This window comes from Colius striatus, chromosome 17 (genome assembly GCF_028858725.1).
Source record: "Colius striatus isolate bColStr4 chromosome 17, bColStr4.1.hap1, whole genome shotgun sequence".
In the NCBI taxonomy this organism is placed as follows: domain Eukaryota; kingdom Metazoa; phylum Chordata; class Aves; order Coliiformes; family Coliidae; genus Colius; species Colius striatus.
The window spans coordinates 9,313,987-9,339,593 of NC_084775.1; the positions used below are offsets into that span (position 1 = coordinate 9,313,987).

At 43.8% G+C, this 25,607-nt stretch overlaps 1 protein-coding gene across 19 annotated transcripts in view; it reads right to left on the minus strand.

The window, feature by feature from the left end:
- FBRSL1 (fibrosin like 1) overlaps positions 1 to 25,607 on the minus strand; it is a 524,940-nt gene that overhangs the window by 55,076 nt on the left and 444,257 nt on the right. For all 19 annotated transcript variants that reach the window (XM_062010073.1, XM_062010071.1, XM_062010068.1 and 16 more), the window contains one exon: positions 2,243 to 2,288. In XM_062010073.1, coding sequence (XP_061866057.1) covers positions 2,243 to 2,288 — 46 coding nt within the window. The remainder of the gene's footprint in view (positions 1 to 2,242; positions 2,289 to 25,607) is intronic.

Genomic DNA, 25,607 nt, shown 5'->3' on the forward strand with positions numbered 1-25,607 from the left:
CACATCCCCAGGGAAAGTTTGTGGGAACAAGGGGAGTTGCAGCAGACAATGAATCCACTTTATTGTGTTTTAAAAGCCTGGTTACCTTCAATAAAAGCTGTAGCAGGGATGCTGCAGATTTGCTAGTTAATATCTCTCCAAAAAGGCCACAAGTGTTTACAAAAGAAGGGCACAGTGCAAATGCCCACGGGAGAGCACAAGCACGCGCCGCACCACGTGTGTGCCCATCAGGAAACCGTGTTGAGCTAATCCCCTTCCTGCACAGCCCCCATGGCTCCAGCCCTGGAGAACAAGGGCCTTAAATCAACGCTCTTATCTCACAAAAGGAATTTAAGCACAAGGCTTTGAAAGTCACTTTCTCCCGGCCATATGGCATCGCTGAGCCTGGTTGGAGCAGCGTTCATTTGCATGTGTGAGAGACAAATCTGGCTCCTGCGTTGCAGGAGTGATAACAGGGCGAGGGGTAGAATTTAGCACTGTTTGGGTTTCTGCACAAAATCTTGCCTTCTTGTGAATTTCTCTCACCTCTCAACACAAGTGCCAAACTCTGAAGTAGCCCCCAGCAGAGCTCTCCTGTGATGGCAGCCAGTGCAGATTGGTGAGGCTCTACCAGTACAGGGCTCTGGGTAAAAGTCCGAGACAAAAATAATGATCTGAACCTAAAGCTTCCTAAACCTGGCAACGTCTACACCCACAGTAAACCAAACAGGAACAGGCTTAAGTTACAGGGATATAAACAGCAGTGAACACAAACTTCAAGACAGCAAATTTCACAGGCATTCACACATTTAACTTCCTGATAGGGAGGTATTTTGAAAACTCATGTTGCTGAGCTGCTCTGTGATACGAAGGGGGTGGGGGATCTCAGGCTTCAAGCACCAGGAGGAGCCAACAAAGCTGCTAACGCTTCAACATAAGCCTCTCCAGCAGATCTCTGTGCCATGCATTTATGCAGGATGGCAAGATTTTTGTTTTGCTGAGGCAGTGCCGTATGGGCAATCTGGTTTGCCTTATCAGCAAGCCAAGGCTGAGAGAAGAGAAATGCTCTTCCTCACCATTTGTTTAAACTTCCCTCCTTCCCCCAGATAAAGCTGCATACTTTCATAAAAAATATCTGTAAATGTAATAACATTACATTGAGAATTGTTAATACTTACTGCTGCTAAAGAGCCCAGCTATAAACCAGGCCTGGATTCAGGTGATAGAGTACACAACCACCAAAATGCCTTTCCATGGCCAGCACCTACTCCTACACAACTCCAAATTATTCCTTTCTTGGTCCTCTTTGAAATAATGCAAGAAGGTTATTTCACCGCTTCTTATTAACGGGCCTCACCTCCCTTCATTAGTGCATTTGCAAGTTCCTTGTATTCTTTATTGCTCTGAACTGAGCTCATTCTGCAGCTCAGTGCTTGGAACACTGCAGAACAGCCACACGACCTGGCAATTCATTCAGAGTCACACCACCAACCTCATTGTATGATGAAGTGGAACCACTCCCAGCACAACACTTTCCATCATCTACCACACTTCGCCCTCTCCAAGGCTGTTTCTTCAGTATTTTGTCCCAGTATCCACGTCAGTGAGATTATCCCCAGGAACACATGAAACCAGAGCAGGCTGTACTGAGCCCTCAAAGGAGGGCTTGGTGTATTTAGAGATATGTCACTGTACCTCCCAAGGGGGATGTGAAATGGTGCAGTCTCTTAGCAACACCCAGTGCGTATCACAGGTAACTCTCAATTAATAGTAATAGTGGGAGCTGTGAGCCGAATCCCTGCGGTGTGCCGAGCACCTTCCACCTCGCTTTGGAGAAGCGAGCCGTACATACACAAATGCTCTGTGCTCCCTGGCAGGAGAGGGATGTGCAAGCCCTTGTAAGGATAACACAGATAACACGGAAATATTGATTTGCTTAGAAGAAATGAGGATTTGATTGCATTAGAAAGAAAAGCATATCCCCTACAGTAAAAGCTGACTTCTCCTTTGTCAGTAATCCCTCTCCCTAAGACATCTGTTACAAATCTGACTGGTAGGAAAGACATCCCACCCTGCACTGAGACAATGCAGCTCTAAATTTTAACTTAATCATCACAAGCCTGTAAAGCCAATCTTTATGACAATGTGTGTGGCAAAATCAAAGGCACTGGCAAAACTGATGCCCTGCTATTCACACAATACCAGATTCACAACTGAAACCTCCTGCTCTAAGATAAGGAAAGCATTTCTCCACATTACTTACCTTTATTTGCTGCAGGGGAGAACAGCTTCTCAGAGCCTACAGAAGCCTGAAAAAGAAAGAGAAAAAGAGGGTGAGTAATGCTGAAGGAGAATTTAGGAAAGCTTGCTCACAAAAACAGCTCATAAACCCAATCGGTTATCTGTCGACCTGCAATTACACATTGCACCTGGAGGGTGCAATGTTGTGCCATTAAAGAATAAGCATGCATCCTAAGAAGATGAAAGCAAAGCGTATACAAGTACTGTCCTGATCTCACCCAACTATATCCTCCTGTCTCGTTTATTTAGGCAGCCATGCAATGCACAGCTATTTTATCCATGATTCCTTATATAGAAACAAAACCAGTGAAACGGCTATCAAGCTGAAGGAAAAAAAAAAAAGAATTTCAAAGGCTCTGTCATTGAAAATAAGCTCATTTCTTGATGAACATGCAAAATGTAATTTGTGTATTGGAAACACAAGTTGCAACTGAACACATCTGTATGAAAGAGGGTGTTATTTAATATTATGCCAAATGATAGGTACATGCTGCTGTGCACTTAGTCGAGTGTGAAATAAAATGACTTCCTCTTGGAAGAAGCCCATCTCCTTGTAAACTGGGTTGCACTATGCTGTTTGAACTCCATGGCAGAGTATTTGTGCTCCTCACAGCTCTGGGAAATAGTTAAAGAAATCCAATTAACCTAAACCTTGTAAACAGCTTCATGATAATCAGGGTCACTGGGTTATAGACACGATGATAATGACAGACAGGGAAAAAAAGTCCATTCATCGTAAATAAAGCTTTTATGAGTTAATTTGATGGCTTCCTTCCCTCCCCCCACTGATATCAAACACTCAACCTATTTCAGCATAAGCTTTTCCTCCCCACTCTCTGATAAAATAGCAAGTAGCCTCTACAGAATCAAAGCTGGTCTGGGAGCAGGGAGCACGATCAGCATTCCTACCATCTACAAGATAGCTGAAGACATCATCAACGTTTTGGCACTGACTGCTACGTGAATAAAATGGGGTGAGGTACAAAGCTGAAGAGCAAAAGATACTGAAAGTGGAAAGAGCCTTTCTCCCCTGGCTCATTGCTTTAAAAACAATGAATTAATTCAACACATGGCTGAACTAAGTTTATTTTCTTTTTTGATTTTTTTGATTTTATTCTAAGGTGCCTTGGGAGATCTGCATGATGAAGAGCACTATGGATTGTATTACGTTGTTATATATTTTAAATGACGACTCAGAAGGGAAAAACCAAATAGTAAGATGCAAGATCATCTGCATGAGATACAGTAAGAAGCAAGAAAGAGCGATCTATTAATGTTATTTCTGAGGAAAGTGGCACTGCAAGCACTGAATGTCTGTCTTAATGCAAATGCATAAAAAAGAGAGGGAACACAACATGAAAAATAGGTTGAGGCTGAGACACATAAGAAAGAAATTCTGAATCATGTACACGACAAAGCTGCACGTGTAGCTGTGGCATGTATGGTCATTACACAGCTCAGCAAAAGGATCCTAAAATCTTAGGGAAAATCAGTTACCTGCACGATCCCTTCACTGCATGGATTAAAGAGAGGAAGAACCAGGATTAAACAAGGTTTTGCCTAGGCTGGTTTGCAAAGAAAGTCCAACAGTGTCACACAGCAGCAACAACAGCGGTGCATAAAACGTTTGACAGCCAACTCTGAATTTACAACCCATTGTTAAGAGATTTTTCACTTACAATCAACACAAAGCCACCATGGACGCAGACACATCTGCAGGCTCTGGGAACTCACCCATGCTAACAGCTCACACAAAGCCAGGCCCTAGCGCCAAAGCACTCCCTAAGCACGAGGACACGTGGCAGGTGGATAAATAAGATTCTCCCATTTTATAGGCAGAGAAGCTTCAGCATGGCTTGCACTAAAACCCAAGCGGTAAATTGGTAGCTGAGCCACAAGTCCCAAGTGTGGGTTTGGGATGCCAGGGTGCAGGGTGTGTGGCCTGTGAGAGGAGCCTGGCCTGAGCAGGCTGCGCCCCACAGACACTGCTCCAGGGCAGCCAGCAGCTCACTCATTTCTGTGTGACACAGTGCTCAGCGTTCGGTACAGACTGGTACTGTTCAATCATCAGCTAAAGATTTCAGCACTACAGGTCCAGACTACATAAGAGCAATGTTTAAGGAAGTCAAGCCAGAAAATTCACTTTTAAGAGAAAGCAAAACACACGGATTATTGCGCAGTCTTCTGGTATCAGTACGTGGCACCGCCTTCAACAATCAGAGTCAACATTTACAGAGCAGCGTTTTCAACATCTCAGCCACAGTTTACAGACACAAACCTTCACACCTAGTTTACAGTAACTTTTGCTCTCGCTTCTGGTGATTTCTAGCTCCAGATCTGAGCAGTTTTTGGCATCAGCACCATTCTGAAACAGTGAACGCCTGTGCTATAGGATATTCTGTGAGCTGCTGTAAAGACAGCAGGGAAGTTGGGGGAGGAAGAGTCTGAATACATCATTCAATTCCATCAGTCACCCTTTAAAGGAAGCATACAATAAAACCTATGTGTCTGAGGGAGCCCACTAATGAGTGAAAAAATTCAGCAAACCAACACATTTGCTAAAACAAGTCCCCTCCCATTTTTTTCTGCTGTTTCAAGCAAATCATTTGCATATGTGTAAGAACAGATTAAAAAAAAGTGGAATTCTTTCCCTGTGAAGAAAATCAGGCACTCTGAGTCCTTTAAATGGAAGGTTTCAGGTCATTCCACTTTGGGTTTTGGTTACATAACAAAACTAGAAGCTTCCTTTTCCCCTTCTGTCATTGCCTCCTGCCAGTCTCCACCTGAAGGACCACCTTGGGGACAAGGGCACCAGCAGCAGCTCCGTGCACCCCACGTGAGTCACATAAACACCGATACAATTTTCAGCACAAAAACTTAGCAAAGGCAGCTCTTTCCTCAGAATCTACTTTGGTAACCACAAAGGATGTAGCACACCCTCTCCTCTCAAGGTCAACAGTGAGGCATAATGAAGTCCATGCCTCATTCATCCTGGTTCCCACTAACTCAAGGCAGCTGAAAGGTGTAAGAGCTCTTATAGATTAATAATTTAATGATTATATATAACAGAACATCATCATCTGACAGAGACAGCATTATAAACTATGTCAGGCCTCTCAGTAATTACTGTTGTGGGGTTTGTTTCCTTTCTCTGTAGCATACAAAATGGCTAACAGGGAATAAAACCGTTCCTTATCGTCAACAACAGAGGCTCTGGAGTCTCCCGGAGCATAAAACACCAGATCCAAGCCTGATACTTCAGGCCCCTGATCACAAGACACTGGGAAATTGCTAACGAGGCTGCAGTTCTGGCTCACAAGGAATGTATGTTTTGTACAGGGCAAAAACCAAGCACTCCCCCCAAACCTGAGTCCAGTACAGCAGGCAGAAGGAAAATGAGGCAGTAAAATACAGTTAAAATTTTATTTCTGGATGGCTGCCTATCTTCTAGACAGCCAAGAGCCAATCTCAAGAGAGGCTGTTTTCACACTGTTACTGAACTTAGCAAGCACTAAAAAGCTCTCAAGAAAACCCTTCTCCTGGAGATTTCAGACCTGAAGTGTTACATACATTTAGAGAAACCTTCAGCATAAAGCACAGACACTACCTGAAAATTCTCGATCAATTTTCATTCTTCCCTTTGATCTGTTTCCCTTGCTTTTACCTACCACTCTGATGCCATATGATCACTTGTCTAGTGGAGAATTTCAGCACATGTCAGTATTGATTTACTAGTTTCCAGTTGATTCTGTGAGTCATTCATACCAGACCACTTCATTCAGTAATACAAGAACAATAACTAAAACAGGAAGGTACTGTTTGGGTTGTGATTCTTCTGTAGGAAATGGAAATTGATACATATGGAAAGGTCCAAGAGGAGCCTAGAAAACACACTCACAATAAAAAACAAACTAAAATTCACCATTAAGCCTAAGAAAGTACTCAACACATTACAGGATATAGAAGCAATCCGGGAGTAACACTGCCTGCATTGTGAAGGGATGTTCCATGGGAACCTATGATCTTTTCAAAACCAGGATTATTTTTTTAAGGGAAATCACAGCTCACTTAAGAAGATGAAAGAAAAGTTAGACCTAAAAGTCAGTCATTTCATGCACCATCACAGGAAAAAACCCTGGAGTAGGAAGCACATGATCTACCTTTTTGTGACCTCTTCTAGCTGTGTCACAGATTGAGCAAGAGGGAACAGGATACACACTGGACTTGTATAAATCCACACCACATTTTAAGATTATCTCCTTCCAGCAAAGACATTCACCTATCCCCATCCCTTCACACAGAATTTCTAGACAGGCCTTTGAAAAGGGCTCAGCGCTCAGCAGCTACCCTTGGGGCACCAATCTCACCTGAGCTGACTGGTAAGGATCACTTTCAAGAACTCATTTAGACGCTTGAATGGTGATCAGGTTGTACTGAAAAGTCTGGTTCCAGATGATGTTCAGGATCACTTATGAAATTCTGGCTGTGTAAGAAGTTATACTAAACAATATTCCCTAGGTAAAAATGAACACCAGAGAGATCTCCAACTTTTTAGCAACCATCCTAAAACTTGAGTAGTGCCTTTAGATACACTGTAAGATGTCACGGTGATACACACACCACAAACACACTGAACACACAACTTCTTCTTGAAATAGAAATGCCTTAAATGTCCCAGATACTGCTACTTCAAGTTTTTATTCAAGGCCCTCTCTGGGAGGCACTGATGAGTCTTCCATATCTTGCATGAAAGTTCACTCTACAGAACATCCACTAGAAACAAAAAGCTTCTTGGACTGTCATACAACAACACACTTGTTTAGGTTTCCACCTTGAATTAATTTAGCACACGCATATTCAGTTCTGCTATAGTCCTGGAAAGGGCCTTTCACAATGCACTCCTCTCTTTGTCACTTTTTCTTCCAGGAACACTTATTTCTCTCAGCAGTTTATGTAACCATGACTATTTTTTGCAACAGTCCCTTTGAGAAGCTAGCACAAGTCTGGGAACAGAGAATTAAACTAGGCCACAGAGAGCCTAGAAGAGAGATCACTGGTCCCAATTCACCCTTCAATTACACTCAATTTACATGATGGCAAATGGAAAGCAAGATGATGACTGGAAGGCACTGAAAGAAATGCTGCATAGGCAGTTTGATTCAGGACAGGGCAATGAGGAGCCAAGCCCATTGCTTCTCTGCAAGTTTGATATAATGGTTTTGGTTTGGACCTTCTCTTTTGGCAACACAGTGATAAGCTTAAAATAACATCCAGAGCATGTTCCTCATTATTTTACAACCATTTTGGGATAGATCAAACTAGTTTAGATTAAGCAGAAACTGTAATGCTTAAACATATGTGGCTGTGGTCTGTCAGCTTATTGTACAGATGCACCTCTTACCATGACAAAGGGTGACCTAATGATCCAAAAGCTGCAGGAGGCCTGACCTACAGCATGTCTGCTATCTCAGCCTCGGGGCACAGGCTTGCTAACTCCTCTTCCCTCTCTTCCCAGACCATTCCTCCAGCCTCTGGAGAATGGCTGTAGCCCAGAGCTTTCCCTTTCCTATCCCCTCCATTAGCCATGCTTTATGATTCATCTTCCTCTGAGCAGTTGCAGTCTCCCAAAGGAAAAGATCAAACCCCCTCTCCTTCCCAGCTCAGCTCCAATAAATAAATAAATACATGAACTGAAAAAAAAATTAGTAAAGGAGGAAGCTGGGGAGTTCCTGGGCCTCACCAAGGCTGATCATACAGCTGTGAAAGATCCCTCAGCTATTTGCAGAGACACTGACCAGAAAAGAAAATTTCCAGCTGCCCCTCATTAAAAGCAGCCAAAATACTTGCTTAATGCTATTGTGCCTGCCTGTCCTAATTTAAATTAAGGTTCACTTGGTCCTTATCTCAGAATCCTCCTCTCTCAAACTTCAGCTCCCAAACTGCTACCAGAACTTACCTTGATTGAACACTCCTGACCATCTTCCATTCCAACCCAGCACTGATTTCACCTTTACTACATGTTCATATGCTCCGTGTCCTGGCTTATTCCCAACAAGCAAGCGTCAGTTACAAAAAGGCAAGGAAAAAAAGGCAAAAGTAGAATGTGAGGTAGATGTTGCTGTTCTTTTCTCACACTGGAGTGGTTTTCCTTCCGTGTTCATTAGCATAGCTTCTGGGTAGTCTGGTCTATGTATGGCATCCAGAGGACAGTCCTCTCCTCTCATCACTAGATCAGGCTGCACCTCTCACCACAGGTCAGAGGCAGCAATGTCTTCATGTTAAGGGCAACTGACACACTCCCCAGTCAGTAAAAAACAACTCTCCATAATACACTTCTAAAAGGGCTTTGTGTGATCTGTTTCTAAACATCTCAAACACCAGATCTCTCTCACCTTTTCCCGAGGCTGACCCCCCCTCCTCACCAGGCAGGCTTTTTGGCCTAGACTTCCATATTTAATATCTTTCCACTACTCAGACACTGACTTGGGCAACCACAGGCTTCATTACAGACGTAGAACCCTTCTACGAGTAGGAAAGGTCGGGAATACTGTGCAACACGCTACTGCAGCAGTGTGTATTATTGTCATTACAGCTTGAAACTATCTAGCCAGACTATCTGTTTGGCTGGCGTACGGGTTTTTATTTGCACTAAATCAAACAGAATGACTAGTGCTCTTTCCAGAACTACCTAAAACTTCTTATAATTCAAAGGCTGCATTGTAGAAAGAGTGATGGGGGAGAGCAGGGACTGCACTGCAAATGACAGGTGGCAGACTGTTGTTTGGTACCTACCAAATTACTCTGCTGCTCCCAGGGCTGCCTTGGCATTTCATTATCCCAACTCTCTCATGGAAGGATGCAGACATAAATTCACACCTCATGTCCTGGTTTCCATCAAACTGAGTAAGAGTGCAAATGCTGGCACCAACTGGGAATGCCAAGCAGGGCTTGGCATGCTAGAACAAACTCTCAGCTGTGGTCTTTGCCAGCTACCTGCATTTATCATTGTAATGGCCTGCCAGACAGGACTTGGCAACCGATGGAGGAGGGCGGGCGGAGGAGGGCCAGGCTCTGCTCTGCCAAGCAATTCATTCCTGTAGCTCCTGCCATCACTGTACCAGCAGGGCAACCTTCATTTTATTTTATCTTTTAACCAATTATGTCACCCAAATCCCACCTGCAGCCTTCTCCAACACAAATGGCTATAAATCACAGTTCAGAGACCAAGAGGGTTTTGCAAGACATTTGATTTCATAAAAAGGTCACTGTCTATCTGAGAATTGCTGCAGTTCAAAACCACACTGAATAACAACCTGCATTGGCAGACAGGGAAGAAACCACTTCCGTGGTCTGTTGCGCATTGTCAGATAATATTAGAACAATTAGCGAGGCCAACAATGGCAAAACAATCAGGATTCAGCTGAACTAAAGAGCTGATACAAGTTCAGTGAAATATCTACTTTCAATTTTTGAAGAAAATACAATCAATTCAATCAAAAATGGAAAACTGTGTGAGCACACTAGAAACATTTGACATCACCACCTTGAAGCAGGTCTCAGACCACTCAGGATGGTCTGCTGTTCAGGGAAAATGCTGTCTTCTCATTTTTAATCCACGTGCTGGATATGGGGCTGACCCTGTATAGCACTTTATGTGAACTACATCACTACAGCAAACATTTGGTGACGCTCAAAAATCATTTGATGCTGATGATGGTCTGGATGCCCTTTGTGTCCATCCCTTTTTTGCAGGTGACATGTCCTGACAGCCTTCGGACAAACCACTGTCAAATTCTCCAAAAAGGATCAGGCTAACTGCAATAAATACGAGACAGCAGATTGCATCGTCCTCCTAGCCCAGACCATGACATAGGACACACAGACATCCGTCTGACAGAAGTTCCCAGTTAGGGATGCAATCCTGACGTGGCCCTTTCTTGGGCTGGGGGGTCAGGGAGCTTGTCAGGAAGGCAGCTCTCCTCTGCTGCTATTGAAACTTGCTGTATTACCCACAGCAACCTCAAAGGAGTGCCTCTGCTGCAGGCTCTTTTGTTGTTGTTGTTTCTAATTCACTGCTCCAAAATATTTCTTGGCTGCATCCCAGGGCTGAAGCCTTATCTGCCCATCCCCCCGGCAGACACACAGCAGCTGCAGAGGCTTATCACGGCTGCCTGTCCACTGAGTTTACAAATTAACACCCTATCGAGGCTGCACGAGGGCTGATTAATCAGAGAGAGGCAGTCTGAGGGCCTTTATCACCATAAGCGGCTGCTGGGAGAGAAGTCACAAATCTCTCAGGAGGCTGGAGATGCCTTACAAATGAAAGAGCAGGAGGCCCGAGAGGAGGAGGGCGCAGTGGAATGGGAAGCAGATATTTTAGAGATAGTGGTGGTGGAGGTAATGGAGCAGTGGGAGGGGGCGAGCTGCAGGCAAACGCCAGTACATTATGACAGCTAAAAAAAAAGATAATTAACAGCCTATACCTCATGATTCTAGCTTTCCCTCCCCAGGCTATAATTTAGCCTATTGCTCCTTTGCTCCAGAGGACAATAAACATTTATTATGTTAAACACATAACTGTGCTGCACAAAAGCACTGTTCTTTCCCAGGTCCACTCCTTTCACAGCTGTGCAATCCAGGAGGAGGATGGGGCTTCTGAAGCGGGCCCCCCTTTTATGCAGAAAATGACTCGGTTTGGACACAAAATTGCCTGGCTTCACCCGAAGTTGTAGCGTGCTGAGTGCGTTCATACTGAATGTGAAGGCAAATCCCAAAAGACTGAGAGCTCTTTGACGAGTCCACTGGCCCACCAGCATCTGATATACATTGTAAGGACGTGCCTGGGTGTGGGAGCAGCGGCAGCCTGGAGCAGCTCCCACTGAAACTGCAGATCATGTGGTTCAGGCAGGCTTCACCACCTAAGCAGCATCTCCTCTTTAATTCAGCAGCCTCGCTAAGAGGTTTACTGGAAAATTTTCAATCCCACCAGAATTATGTGTAGGAGAGATTCACGTTACAAGATGAATATTACAGTCGTGTGAACTGTACTGGAGCAGCCCTGGACCATGGCCCTGCCCCCTCCGAGCACTTCATCCATTGTAGTAGCACAGTGATTTAGGAGATTTGCCTGTCCTAGTGGACTATGGTTCAGGCTCTGCTCTTCCTTTACTTCAGTTCTAGTGCCTGCTGCAGCCCTCTAGCTTCATTCTTATGCCAGGGAAACGCAAAACAATTATAAAGACCAAGGGTACTCACACTAAGGAGATGTAAAAACAAATACATCTTTAAAGGAAAGCAAACTGAGCATCTGTCTACATTTGTCAACATTCGTGTTTTCAAGTTTAACTCTTGCAACCAAGATACAGTTGGATCCTTCCCAATATATGTTAAATATCTATTTTGCAATATATATGTAAACCAAGATTCTCATGCAACAACAAGATTCCAGAAAGTAAAACTTTAAGAGAAATGTTACCAGCATGAAGACATTAATATGCAAGCCCTGCAACCACCTCCTGCCCAATCCTTTCTCTTAACACACCAAATAACCTCTAGATAAAAAGGCCATTCACTGCGGCTTTACCACTAACAGCGCTGGGCTTGTGCATTGATCTTGGGGAATGTCCATTCCCATTTTGCCCATGGAAACTGCAGAAATACAGAAGACTGCCACAGCCTGACTGAACATCTTCAGGCTAGCTCTTTTCAGACAGTACTGGAAAGCAAAATCAAACACAAATGAATATCTCCCTCCTCCCCCTCTCTTGATCCAATGAGAAAACTGTTTCCTGAACCACCCAGATTATGGGTATATGAACCCTTGCAGATGCCTAAAATTTAACAAAATCCATTAGGTTAATTAAGAAATGGGCAAGCAGATCCTGAACACTAGTCCAGGAAAGGAAAGACAGGGGTTTTTTTCATTTGAAAACTCCCTGCTAGGCTCTGTGAAGTAGGCAGCTGTGGGAGCACTTCTCATAGCTCTCCTCTGCTAACAGACACCAAATTAACTTGAGATGGGCTGGACCACCACACATATTCAGCAGACCCATGGGTAATCAAACAAAGAAGCTACAAGGCGATGATATCCCCTGTCACTCCAATCAGATAACAGCAACTCCATACACGAAGGAAACATCAAATACTCCTTAGGTAAACACCACCAATGTGGTAATCCCAAAACATGGTGAAATTTTAGAAGCCGTCTCTCTGGTGTTTATCAGATTGACTCTTTTAACTTCATTATCAAGTCTACCCATCAACTCTTTTCTCTCTCGTGTCCTGTGTTTCCGTGTTTTAGGGAAAAAATGTCTCTGTTGGACTAGCCCACAGCTCTGTTCCTGCATGTGGACACCCTCACCCACAACAGAAGGCACACTGCAGGGTGCAGTAGTATTTAAAGACCCAACAGATTGGATTAGGAACACCTAAAAAAGGGGGAACCAGATCAGCATATAAATTTCCCTACAAATGAAGGTCGTGAAGGAAAAAATATGGCAGACAGACTACGGTTCACATCTGCAAAACATTTGGCTTCCTACCCTCACTCATTCAAGGGCAGTGAAGTGCACTCATCTACTTTTCAGAGAAAAGGGGCACTGTGCTATACAATAAGCCAAGAAAGAAGCTCTCATCATTATACTTTGATTAAATTTGGCATTAACCGACCTCACCTTCTGTGTAAGAAGGCAGTGAAGGGGGCAGTCCACTGTTTGCAGCCAACATATAATCTGTCTTCTCCAATTAGATATGCTTTGCAACAAGTGTGGTGGATCCATTTATTTCCGTATTGCAATAATGCAGATAAATCCAACTTTGGCTCCAGTCCCACTGCTTTCAAAGCTGGGGCTCCGCATTTCCAATCCTTGCCCTTATTTTTTTTTCCCCTTTCTGCTGCAAAATGTCACCAATTTACTTTAGCCTGGGGGCCCATTTCGAGTTTTACCGCTAATATACGAGAAATGCATTTTTCAAGCTGTTACCACTTAACTGTACTGATATCAGCCACTCAGGGGACACAATATTGTTTACACATCCTGCTCTATGGAATAAGCACGGATGCCAAAACTCTGCCTGGGTTGTGAAGGAGACGTTTACTCTCTGTTTTATGAGATTTCCTCGATTTGTGGCTGTCTCAATGGTCGTAAAAGCAGCTGTAAATCAAAAGAGCACCACAAAATTGCAATAACAACTGTCGAACTCAGCTCTAAAGAGCATAACTCCCAGAAACAGAAGGTGGAAGGCTTTTTTTCTGATTTAATACCAGGTGTGGGGGAGTCCTAGCAAGTCTTTGTGCAGCACCGTGTCTGCCCACAGTCACCCACACCAGCTCAGCCAAAACCCTCTTTTTTGGCTGCTCCCTTATCGCTTGCCCCTGGCATGCCCCATGTAGTCCCTTCCGGCCTATTTCCTCCGCTCTTCTGGAAAACAGAAGTCTTTTTCAAACGCCTGGAGAACGCTTATACAAATAACTGCTGAATGCACAGCCCTGTTTAAAGCATTAAAATACACAGAAAAGTCAGTCTAGTGTTCAAACACGACTGTGCTTTGAATTGTGGCTGCTTTGCAAAATGGCAATGGCTTTAGCAGATTACCTCAGCAAGAGCCCGTGGCCTTGCTGCTGGCCTACCCGAGAGAGCCCGAATTCCTGCACAGTCTCTCAGCCCAGTTTTTAGGGAGTGGAGTGAAGGAGGAGAGGGCTGGTGAGACATGAGTTATTAACAACCGTCTTCTGGGAGCTGATTCTAGCTAAAATGGTTCCAGAACAGGCAGCTCCATTTGCTCTGACAGTCTCCAGTGAGGACTGGCCAAGGAGCAGATGCACGAATTTGAAAGTTTCTGTTAGTCTGTGCCACTGGCTACAGTCCAAACCAAAGAGAGAGTTTCACCCCGTGGGTAAAACAGCCTTCCTGGATTTTTCCATGCCCCATTCCAGTTGCTTTCACAAACAATCTTCTCATCCTTGTCTCCAAAAACCTAAAAGACTCTCAGTTCCTGCATCTTGCTGCCCTCCCCAATCTTAAACTAACTCGGCCAACAACAAACTTCCTTCACCACCTCCCAGCTCTTTGAGGAATCAGCTGTGGCACTGACAGCCACACTATAAACCCTGGGCCAATGGAGTTGCGTAGCTTCTTTGTGCACTCCATCCAAAGCACGGAAATCTTTCCTGCCCTCACCAGCCAGGTCTTCATTCTCCTTTTCAAGTTTCCCCTTAAATCAAACTTATTTCATGGCATTTAATTAGCCTTTCTCCCTTACAGAATAAGGTTTGTACGTGCATAAGCCAAAGTACGTGAAGAAATGGGGAGAGAAAGTTTATGGGAAGTAAGTTGTGACGCTGCTCGTCTCCATTTCTCTTCTGTCATCCGCAGTAGACTAAAATACACTTGGGTTCTACTGTGTTACTGTATCTGTGCCTGGTGATGTGTTTTTCCAGATGCATATCCTAATTATGCTCTTCAAGTAAATGCCCCGTGGAGCAAGGTAGTAGAAGAGAAAACCTCTTTACAGTTACCAACATGCTGTGATCCATTCTGGAAAGGAACTCCTCCCTGCATTGAGAGGACAATTTACTTTCCATGGACCACTTCATGTGAAGGGGAAAGGATCTATATTCTTTTGTCTGAACCCCACAAAGTGTCTGCCCTTCTTTTCCCATTCTTCTGGTAGACGTGTACATTCACATTCTTGAGAAAATCCTCAATAGACAGGAATAGTCTTTCACTTGCAATACATTATGCCTCCCTGCTATAATCTGTTCCTTCTTGTACAATGCCTCTTGACTTTCCTTTGGTTCTTTTCTTTGAAAATTTTCTTTCATGGATACAATCAGGGAGACAAAGCAAAAAATCCCCCAAACCCAAATGAACAAAAAAGTCCTTCAGAGCCTTTACCAATCATGTTACTTGCAATTCCAGTTGAGAAACCATCTGTAGAGATGTGAACTGATCTGACACAGGGAACAGCTACTTTTACTTCAAAAAGCTCTGTGTTCTCAATGTTCTGGGTACAGGAACTCTACAAGCCATCTGAAACTAATAGGGTGAATATGTGATCAGCTACACCCATGCAACACTTCCAAATTTATTTCTTTTGTACTGCAGCAACTATCTGGGTGGGGTTGAAAAAAACATTAAAGCAGTCAAATACATACCATGCCAACTGCTGACCACAAAAACAGGCCATTTCCTCATGTACAAACCATAAGAAACTTCTCCCACTTTTTGGCTTGTATCAGTAACCAACTATTTTCAACAAAAACATGGCTCCGAGTGCTAAAAATTACTGGATTTGGAGTCTGGCAAGTCTCAAGAAGGACGGAAGGCTGAACTTGAGACACGTGCGTTGTAATGGGAAGGTGGTGTACTCTAGCAGGACGGTCCATCTAACAGCAGTTGTTATGATAAGGCATAATTGTAGGGCTATTACTAGGTTTATTTTCCGTATGTGCTGATATGACTTCACTCATAAAGTTTCATTTGCCTACAGTGAACAGAAGGTGCCTGCCACAGGTTGTGTGTTCTAAAACCTTCTACTGCGTTTGCTCATTGACCTGTGAGCACAGCTTTGCTCTTCCTCCTTCATGATGATGTCTGATGGAGATGCTTGAGTCATTGGCTAATGCTTGCCATGCTCGGCCATCAACTGGAGAGTTTCCAGAACACTCACGCATGTGGCTTGCCAAGGAGTCTGGCCCAATCAGAGGAGGGGGAATATCACTGGAGTGTGTGTGTGTGTGTTCAACTACCAGCCTTGCACAGCAGATGCTTTTGGGAAGGAAGAGGAAAGCAAGCTGTACTTGACCTCTTTGGTTAACTACGTGCTCATTTGCCAAGACAGTAACCACTCTATTCAGTTGTGCAGACAACTGTGCCCTCAAGAAGCCAAGTGCTGTGCCCCTGTGGTTTGGGGTCCTGGGCTGATCTACCTTTGGTCTCTTAGTGGCAAGGTCTGAAGCCAGTGCCCTTTCCACATCCCTCTTCAAAAGTCACACAACAGCTAATAGCTCATGTCACTGGAGCTTATTTCTTGAACTGGAGGCACAAATGTAGTGTTATAAGGAACCTTTGTGATTTTAGCTGAGACACGACTGCCTGCTTAGTAAGGAGATGAAAAGCCTACAGTGAAAAAAGAGGCAGAATAATCCTGTATGTTAATACACAGTGACTAACACCTTCCTGGTGACAATCTCCTTGTACTCACTGCAGAGGGATGTGTGTAATGATCCTCCAGAGACATTATCTTGAACACGCACAAAAGGCTCTGATCGGGCCTCAGCATCTTCTGATTAGCTTAGCAAGAGCAGTAGAAGGAACATCAATTTTCTAGAAAGTGCATTCAGAAAAGCACTTGATCAAACACTTAGCTCCATGTATGTGCTTAATCTCACTGCAGCTGAAGCACTTTCCTTAACCGATGCCTTGTTTATTTCTGTGAAAAATAAAATGATGGAAAGGCCTCCAAAACTAAAAATGTAGACTTGAATAGTCAACAGTTTAGGAAAATTCTGATGAGACTCTGTATTTCTGTGGCTTTCAACTCATCTGTGAAACAATATGGAAGTGCTGACTTTGGCAAATGAGAGAAGGAAAGAAATAGAAAATAGAGAAATACTCACAGTGGATGAAGCTTCAATCTTATCCTACAGAGAGCCTTAACTGGTTCAAAGTAAACGGTATATATACCTTTTGTTGGGTACACCCTTCCTGAGACTTTATTGGTCTTTACCAAAACACTACTAGATACACCTTGAGAAATCTGGCATGCTGCAGCCAATCCATCTGCTTCTCTGCGTTGGGCAGACAGCAGAAAATGGAATTTTTCTTTCCTATTTGCCTCCCAGTCTCACTGCTGCTGCTCCCCACTAGCAGACTTGCAACTCCCCTGCTTCCCTGGCTGGTGACTGATTGCTGGCCTTGGAGCAGATGGCTGATGGAGCCAGGACTGCCATTTCCTACGCACTTGAGCGGTTCCAATCAGACCTCTGCATCTCCTGCCTGGTACTGCAAGAATGTAAAGCAAAAGGTGCAGCAGTTTTATACCCAATGAGCCAGAGACACTTTTAAAGCTCATTTAAGATACATATTTTACTAGATCTTTCTCAAAATGGGCACTTGCAAGTGCACAAGCTGAGAGCAGTGAAAAATAATTTAAGGCACTTAAATAATTAGTAATTTTAATTGTTTCTCCCCAAATATGTCTATTCCAACTTTTATTTTGGACAACACAGTTTTGTGCAGGACCATTTGCACAAGTCTCCAAGACTGAATAAGCTCCCCTTTAACACAACCAAGGAAATGGTTTGGTTTCCTATGTTCAATCCAAGCTTTCATGTCCCAAGGCCTACTGTTGTGTCTCACAGGAAGAAAAATGCAAAGAAATCAATCCTTAAACCTCTACCTTAATCTCCAGACAAGTAATTCCAGCACCTCAAGTCTTCCTCCAGCAACACAGAGTAGCCTGGAGCATATTCTGAGCTGGATACTCACAAAGAACCACTGTGGGTTTTGTTGTCTTTATTGTGAACACTTCAGGGCAATGACCACCTTTAATTTGTGCCTTCCATAACATCAAACATGATATTAAAATCTAAGAAATGGTTGTTTTTGTGCAAGATAACTGGAAGGCTTTTTTGCTCTAAACCACTTCTAGCATGTACAGACAAAAGAAATAATGTCATCTGCCTTCAACACTCCCAGCCATCAGAGGGAGGAGTTAACCATAACTTTGGTTCTGCTCTACATTAACATTTCTGTGCATTACAAGTAAGCAGCTCATTCAAAGATCTCTCCCCAATTTATTTCACTCCAAAAAAGGAGACAGATGGTAGAAGACAGAGGGTTTTACAGTACGAGGGGTTGGGTTTTTTTTTCTCCCTTCATTTGTTCCCTATGCTGTTTCTTATCCTTGGGGACCTGGAGTTTCTTTTGATAGCACCGTGCTGCCTAATAAACACGCATACAAGCACAGTCACAAGTATACATCTATCATCAAAGAGCCCTTCTTGTCTCCACTCCCCACAAAGTTGATTAATGATTACGTGTTTAACACATACATTATACATGGGAGGGGGAGAGAAGAGGGTAAATCCAAGCCCCTGTATACATTTACATACATTTACATACTCTCATAAAGAAAGCAGAGGAAAGCAAAAGAGGGCCATTCCCACCGGGACAAAAATCCATTTTAGTAAACATACCTTCTAGTTCCCCTTTTCAGAAATACCTAGGGGAGGCTCTACCTGGCCTAAGGAAGAAAGTAAAGAATGAGCAAAGTGTATTGTTTGGTTCCTGCAGTTACATCCTGACACAAACCTAGCAACTGTTATCAGCACTCGTGTTTAAGTTTGTAAATGGGATCTAACAGCTGCAGCACAGTTTAGGAGAAAGGAACAGAGTTAAGGTTTTAAGGGTGCTCTTGGTTTGTATTATTAATTCATACAGCTAAAATCCTAGTTTGGCAGGCAATGAATTAGATAATTAATTCAATGAAACAATCAAAAATGATCTATCCTGTCATATCAACCAATACCCAGAGGTACTGGGAGCATTTCATAGAACACAACCTGGGGTGACTACAGATCAACCACCAAGCCAGGCTTGATCCTTAAAAGCAGACGAAGAAGAGATGTAGTGTGGAAGGGTACAATATGGCAAATTTCCTTCTACAACTTTCCAGGCTGAGCCAACCCTTGGACCTGGAGAACTGCCCATGTAAAATGAAGCAGCCTAAAGGCTGCTTTAATCATGCTGACTGCCAGTGGTCTAAAGCAATTGTTCCAGCAGCTGGGGGACCAGTACCATGGCAAGGACTCCCCTGACAAAAGTCCCTTCTGGCAGCTGGGACAAAGCTGGCACTGAAACTGCTGTTGTGGCTCTCTGCTCTCCAAAGTGTCCTCGTGCAGAGTTAATCTTCCAGCCACCCGTTCTGCTGGTTTTCAAACATCTTTGCAAGGTTCAGATTTAATACTGCTCCATTCGTAGGGAGTTGTCATACCGTGCTAGTGGCAGACAACTGTGTCTGGCACCAACCTCTGCTGAGCCACTCTATACTAGCTTTCTGCCAGCCCAGCTCCAACAGTGCAGCCACAGCACAAGTGCTGCTGAAGACAAGGTGCAGAGCAGCGGACAACGACAAGATGTAAAAAATGTACTTGCCTAGTACCTATTCTAAAGAATGAAGGGGACAGACTGGGGAGTGATTGGGTGAAATGTTGGAAAAGGAAACCTTCCATACACAGGTCTGGTCACAGTGCTAAGCTGTGGCAGATGGACAGCCAAAAAGCTCAACTACCTTAGGCACAAATAAGGAATTCTATTATTTTCCCCTTCTTTTTCACTCCATAACCTTTCAACTCGTGACTGCTGACCCTATGACTTCACACTTTCCGTTAAGCACAGGGCCTGACCTAAACAAACAAGTCACTTTCTTCCACCTTTTCATCCCTTATTTCAAACATAAAACCAATCAAATTACATTTTCTTTAGAAGAGATTTGCCTTGAGATTTTCAAACAGGAAAAATTCCCAATTGCTCAGGAAGCAGTTGCTGAGAGGCTCCATTCAAGGTCAGACAACCACCAGCATTCATCAACTTGCCCGTATCCTTTCCTTTGCTCCCTGACCTCTCCAGGTCTTTGCATTCCAGGTTTCAAGGCACTTTACCACACCAGAAACTGAAGGGCATGTAGACTACTAGCACAAGTACATCATAACCCAAATCTGTAGCAGTCACTGTAAAGTATTAAGTTAATTTGTGCTGAAATGAAGCAGTCCAGGGGGGAATCAGCATCATGATGCTCGGCAGCATATCCTTCCAGTGCACAAGGTCCTACTGTATCACCACCAGCTGTAGGATCAGGGCTTGCCTCAGCTCAGCACACGTGTTTTCCCGGGCACATTCTGTCACTGTCTCAAATAAATGCAAGCATGCTTTTTTAGCATTGCTACTGCAGTGTCTTGTGATGGATATTTCACATCTACCTGGGTTATAGCCAAGAGATCTCACCTGTACAAAATAATTAAGAAAGAAATACCGCTCCATCAAAGCATTCTTTGTTCACATCCATTAGTACAGACTGTGTACCCGACCTCAGACAGTGCTTATTTGTTTAGAAACCTAAAAATCAACTCCAACACACAATGTAAAGACATGCATGTTAAAAAATCAATAAATGCTAAGCCATCCTTTCCTAATGTTGAGTTTGCCACATCTGGTTTCTTTGACTTGGTATCTAGTTGGCCCCTGATCCAGAGAGGCAGATTTCTGAGATGAGCAGTACGAATTCAGAGAGTTTTGCTTCTGAGACAGGTAAAATGATAATGTTAAAGGTGTCGTGGATCAAGCAAGATGTTAACATCATGTCCCTTTTACCCTCCCTCCTTGGCAGATGTCCAGATGGAAGTCACAGTGCTGTCTTTTGAAAGCAGCTGTTGCTCATGCCCAGTATTTATCCGCTCAATGACATGGGTTACGGTGTCAAACTTCTGCTAAGTGAGCTATGGCTGAACGCGCTGCCTGCTTCGCTGTCTGTGTGTACGTCCAAGGGTTTGAAAAGCACTATAATGAAATTCATTTTTATCTTCGCTACTTCTATATTTCAAGTTTTTTTTTTCAAAAGCGACAAAACAAGCACAAGACTGTGCCAGCAGGAAAGTGACTCAACTTGCAGACTCTGGGGACTTTGGGGTTGAAGAAACCGACAAACCAATGCATGCAAAAAAACCCACAATCGCTCTTTGCACCTTTTAAAGCAGGGAGATTATCACAGAACAAAAACTGAGAAGCCAACAAGAGACTCTTACTAACCGAAGAGCGTGCGAGACAAGGGAAGTACCATCTCTTACTAAACAGGTACCGCAACCCCTGCACCTGGCTTGAAGACAAGGTTACAGTCCCAGCTCAAGCGGTATGACATTTCTGTATCAAAGAGATTCTGAACTACCTTAGACAATATGAGGCACAACTGGAAAATTTCCAATCACCTTTCAAAACAGAGATTTTGCTCTGTGGAGTAAATTCAAGGCGGGTGATATCTTTGTGGTGTCATCTTGCTCACGACCTAAAAGCCACGTAAAATTGCAAGTGGGATAACGGCCATCTTCAACCTGCTCTTGGGTGGGTAGCCAGGAACAATGCCCCACAGTAATCACATCTAAGAGACCTTTCAACAGGCAGCAATGAAAAGCGAAGCATAGAAAAGCAAAGTGTACATCAAGCTGACGTGCAAAGGTTTTTGGTTATCAGGCTCAAGGTTTGGGGTTCTGTCACCTTATGCAAAGAGGTGCTTATGAGTTCACATTAAACCCACAAACCAAGGGGAGAAAAGGTGGTTTTGGATCTTGTCTTGGAAGGAGCAAAGTGGGGGAGCACAAGGTGATCAAGTGAAAAAAACCCATTCAGCCTCACATCTGGTGCCCAACCCAGTGCCTTGGAGGCAGTGCCAATAAATGCAAAGGAATGACATTGCACTGCCAGCGTGGCTGCACCACTGCCTGTCCATGCTAACGAGAGCCCCAACAATGGTTGCTGCAGGGATCTTCCTCACTACACAAGCAGACAAACTGAATACATGAAAACATGAGAGGGGGGGTAAAAAAAAAATCACATTGGGCAGGAGGAAGAAGTTTCTCTGCTGTTAGTACCTTGGGTGGGTAGTAAATCTAGTGCTGTACACCAGAATAAAATGAGGGCAAACTAGTAAGACATAAAAGAGTATACAATGGAGCATTACAACTGAGAAATTCTGGAGAATGAGCAAGGTTTAAATCTTACAGATTACAGCAAAGTATAATATGATAGAGTTGGCAAGCTTCTCCAGCACTGAACTGACTCAAACTTTGACATTTTGACTTTGAAATTCCTCTTCAAATACGAGCTCCTCTAAGCTACGAAACCAATGAAAAATCCCCATGGCCATGTCTTGAAAAAACCCCCATCTGCAGCACACAATCTGTTTTTTCCCACCACGTTTGTACAGCACCTAGTGCAGTAAAATCCTGGTCTATCACTCAGGCTTTCAGGTACTACTATAATGCAAACAGTAATAAAAAACCCCATGCCTTGAAACAGAAATCTTGAAGAAAACATTATCTCCACCATAAACGGAAAACATTACCATTGCACCAAGAAGCGTTGGAAATATTCAGTGCTGCTGTTATCTATCTGGGTTTAGTTTCATTAGCAGTCCAGACATGTGGTAATGAAGAACCCATTCAATTCTCTATCTCGGTTAGTGGTACACTTCATGGGCTCATGGAAAGCACACATAAACCTGTTATCTCTGACAGAGATGGACACATGTGTGCATGTCCCAGATTTGGAAATTGCACTGCAGTGAGCTCAGCCTTCATGTCACTCAACTGCATGGCTTAGAATTTTACATTTTAATTTTTTTGATGTCTGGGGAGATTAAAATGAGAACTGGCAGCATGTGCAAGGGATACTACACTTTGAATGTGTTATCTATAGTGGTTCAGGCTTCCCGGAGCTCCAGCTGAAGCAGGTTTTTCACGATGGAAGAAACCACATTACATTGCTCCCTAGGAAGTGAAACAAAACAATAAAGGACGGTTAATCTCTTCTCTAATTCTGCTCTGTGGGACAACTCCTTCAGCAAGCAGCGCCTGGCTGTATCTACCTGGGAGGGGGTCATTTTACTTCGGCTTCCTCTTCTGCTCCCCTCTGTCCCTGGGAGCGCTCTGTCTCCCTGCTGCATCTTTCAATGGCTTTATCAGAGCTTGCACCAACTCAAGCGTGAGAAGTAGCTCTGGGCCCAGCGGGGAGAGGTGGGGGAGTGTGTGTCTGCGTGTGTTGCAGGGGGGGAGCGAGGGGAAGACGAGGGAGGAAATGTTATTCTGTCCTTTGTCTTTTCAACAATTTCTTTTTAATGCAACTTGCAGAGCAGCATATAATTAGGGGTCTTGCGGAGCAGGCTTAAACTCAGGAGTAACCCTTCTAACGACCTCAGCAACGGATAATCAGGTACGCGGCTGTGGGGCACAGCACGTCTCCCCACCCGCCGCGCAGCTCGGCCTCGTAATTAGAAGCCTCCACACTCCGCTGCATAAAGGCAGATTGCAAGGACAGCGTGAAGCCCTTGTTTGAAGCTGGGGGCACAAAGATTGCAGTGCCTGTGATGGATGGAGACAAAGACTCTGAGACTGGAACGTTTCCAGCAGCCTCCGAATACTTGCAGCGTTTCTGATGGACATTTTCAGGATTTCTTGGAGCGGTGAGGTTTATTTGCCTGCACCCCCCTCAGAATTCCTCCACAGCTCCCTAAGGCAGGGAGGAATATGGATGTGCAATTGTACAGGCAAACATCTCCAGAGATCCTTCCAGGGTTTTATCATGAGAAAAAATGCGCTGTTTCTTTTCCCCCATTTATTTTTGTTAGTTCTTGTTCCTGCCTGGGAGGAATGTGTGGACACTTAGAAATACACTGTACTGAGGACATGGGGCTCAACCCACTCCCCATGAAATTTCCAAGTCTGAACAGTGTTTTAGCTGATGACATTCACACTGATCTGAAACTGTGGTAGCAAGCACTATGTTTAAGTTGTAGTCCGTGTTACTGTAATTTCCCTCAACCCTCAAGCATGAATCAAAAAATTTCCCCTTCTTAAAAAGGCATGTAAACACCCTCTCTCTTTGCTGATCACAACTTGTTTTCTCTAACTATTTATGTAACTTAAACACCAGAGGAATCTAGAAGTGACACTGAAGTGTATTCCAGCTAACAGAGGGAGAAAGGAGGAAGAAGAAAATGATGGAGGATGAGATCTTCAGGTGTGAAAAAAATAAGAACTGGGGGAGGGTCAGTTTGTGTCATGTAGCCCCTTACGAAACTGATGCTGACTTCTATTCTACTCCAATTCCATCACCTTTATTTTCATCTTTTGGGCTGCCACCATGGCTTGTTCATGGGTTCCTCTGCACCTGACATTTCCCAGCAGTGCTGCAGCTTCTTGACCCACTCAGCCACAGCAGCAGCAAGCAAAGGGGAGAAAACCAAATAGCTCAGGCAACTTGAGTACAGCACACCAACAGACTGAAAAGAAGCAGTTAACTCAAAAGGGTGTGAATAATAAAATGGAGGAAGAAAAACCAGTAGAGCTGTCAATCTCCAGGCAGACAAGCTCCCTTGGAAAAAGCATGGAAGGCAGGTCCAGGGAAGAGCAATATCCATAAAGCAACACAGTGTCAGTGTCTTTTTCCTTGGTTTATAACGACAAGAGGGGCTGGAAGGGAACAAAACATGGAAGTTTCAGAGGAGAAATCAGGAACATCCTGCCAAGGATGGCTCCCTGAATTCAAGTCATCCTAGAACTCACATATGCAGACACTTCAAACCTAGGAAGATCATTAACAAGCTAATAACAACCACTAGCAAAAAGAGCATAACCTCAACTTGCTAATGTGTTTTGTTCTGAATAATGAAAGGGCAGAACCATTCAGACACTGAGCTGCTGCAGCTAAAAACATCAACAAAAGATGTTTCAATTCATATTATCTCCTACACTATCCTTTCCTCGATGGTACAAGTGAAATGTGGTCTCCATCCTACCTCTCCCAGCATGTTTTGTGTTCTCCCCACTACTCAAACAGCACAGTAATTTCCTAAAGTGCTTCAACACCCTCAAGAGAATGTAAAATACTCTGCAGCTCGCAATAACAATTTCCTTTGCCTCTCTGCACATAGACCTGCTGAACTGGTGGGCTCCATCACCAGTCCACTGCTCTTTGGAAATCAGTAGGTGCGATAGCTTAAAGAGAGCAAAGCAACTTCACAGTGCTGGATCCTACAAGGACATCATCTCCAGAGTCACGCCTATTTCCTGTTCCCCTGTGTTTGTTCTGATGTAGCAGTCCATGCCAACCTTGAACTCTGTAGTCTTGGTTTTGCTCTTGCTAGCTGCATTTAGGGAAAATCCTGTTTATGCCTTCTCTCTGATATGATTTTACAAGCTTAATTCTACTTTTATGCTGGTTGTACCATGTATTTCAGTAAAAAGGAGCATGGTTTCATCACACAGCACATCTGCTGTACTTTTTGTGCAGCAAGATGTTGAATCACCTGAACAAAACTTTTCCATCAGATCTTTTTGGTGAAATAGATGATGAATACAAATTTGGGCAACTAGAAGAAAAGAAGCTGTAGAGAGTTTTTGAATGTTTAAAAGCTGATGCAGCTCTGTGACATTCAGCAATAACAAAAAATAACCTCCCTTCTTTCAACTCCCCATGCACATACTTGCTGCAAACAGTTTCCACAAACTACTTTTGTAAGTTTTGAATTTACTTAAGAGAGCACCTCTTGCCAGT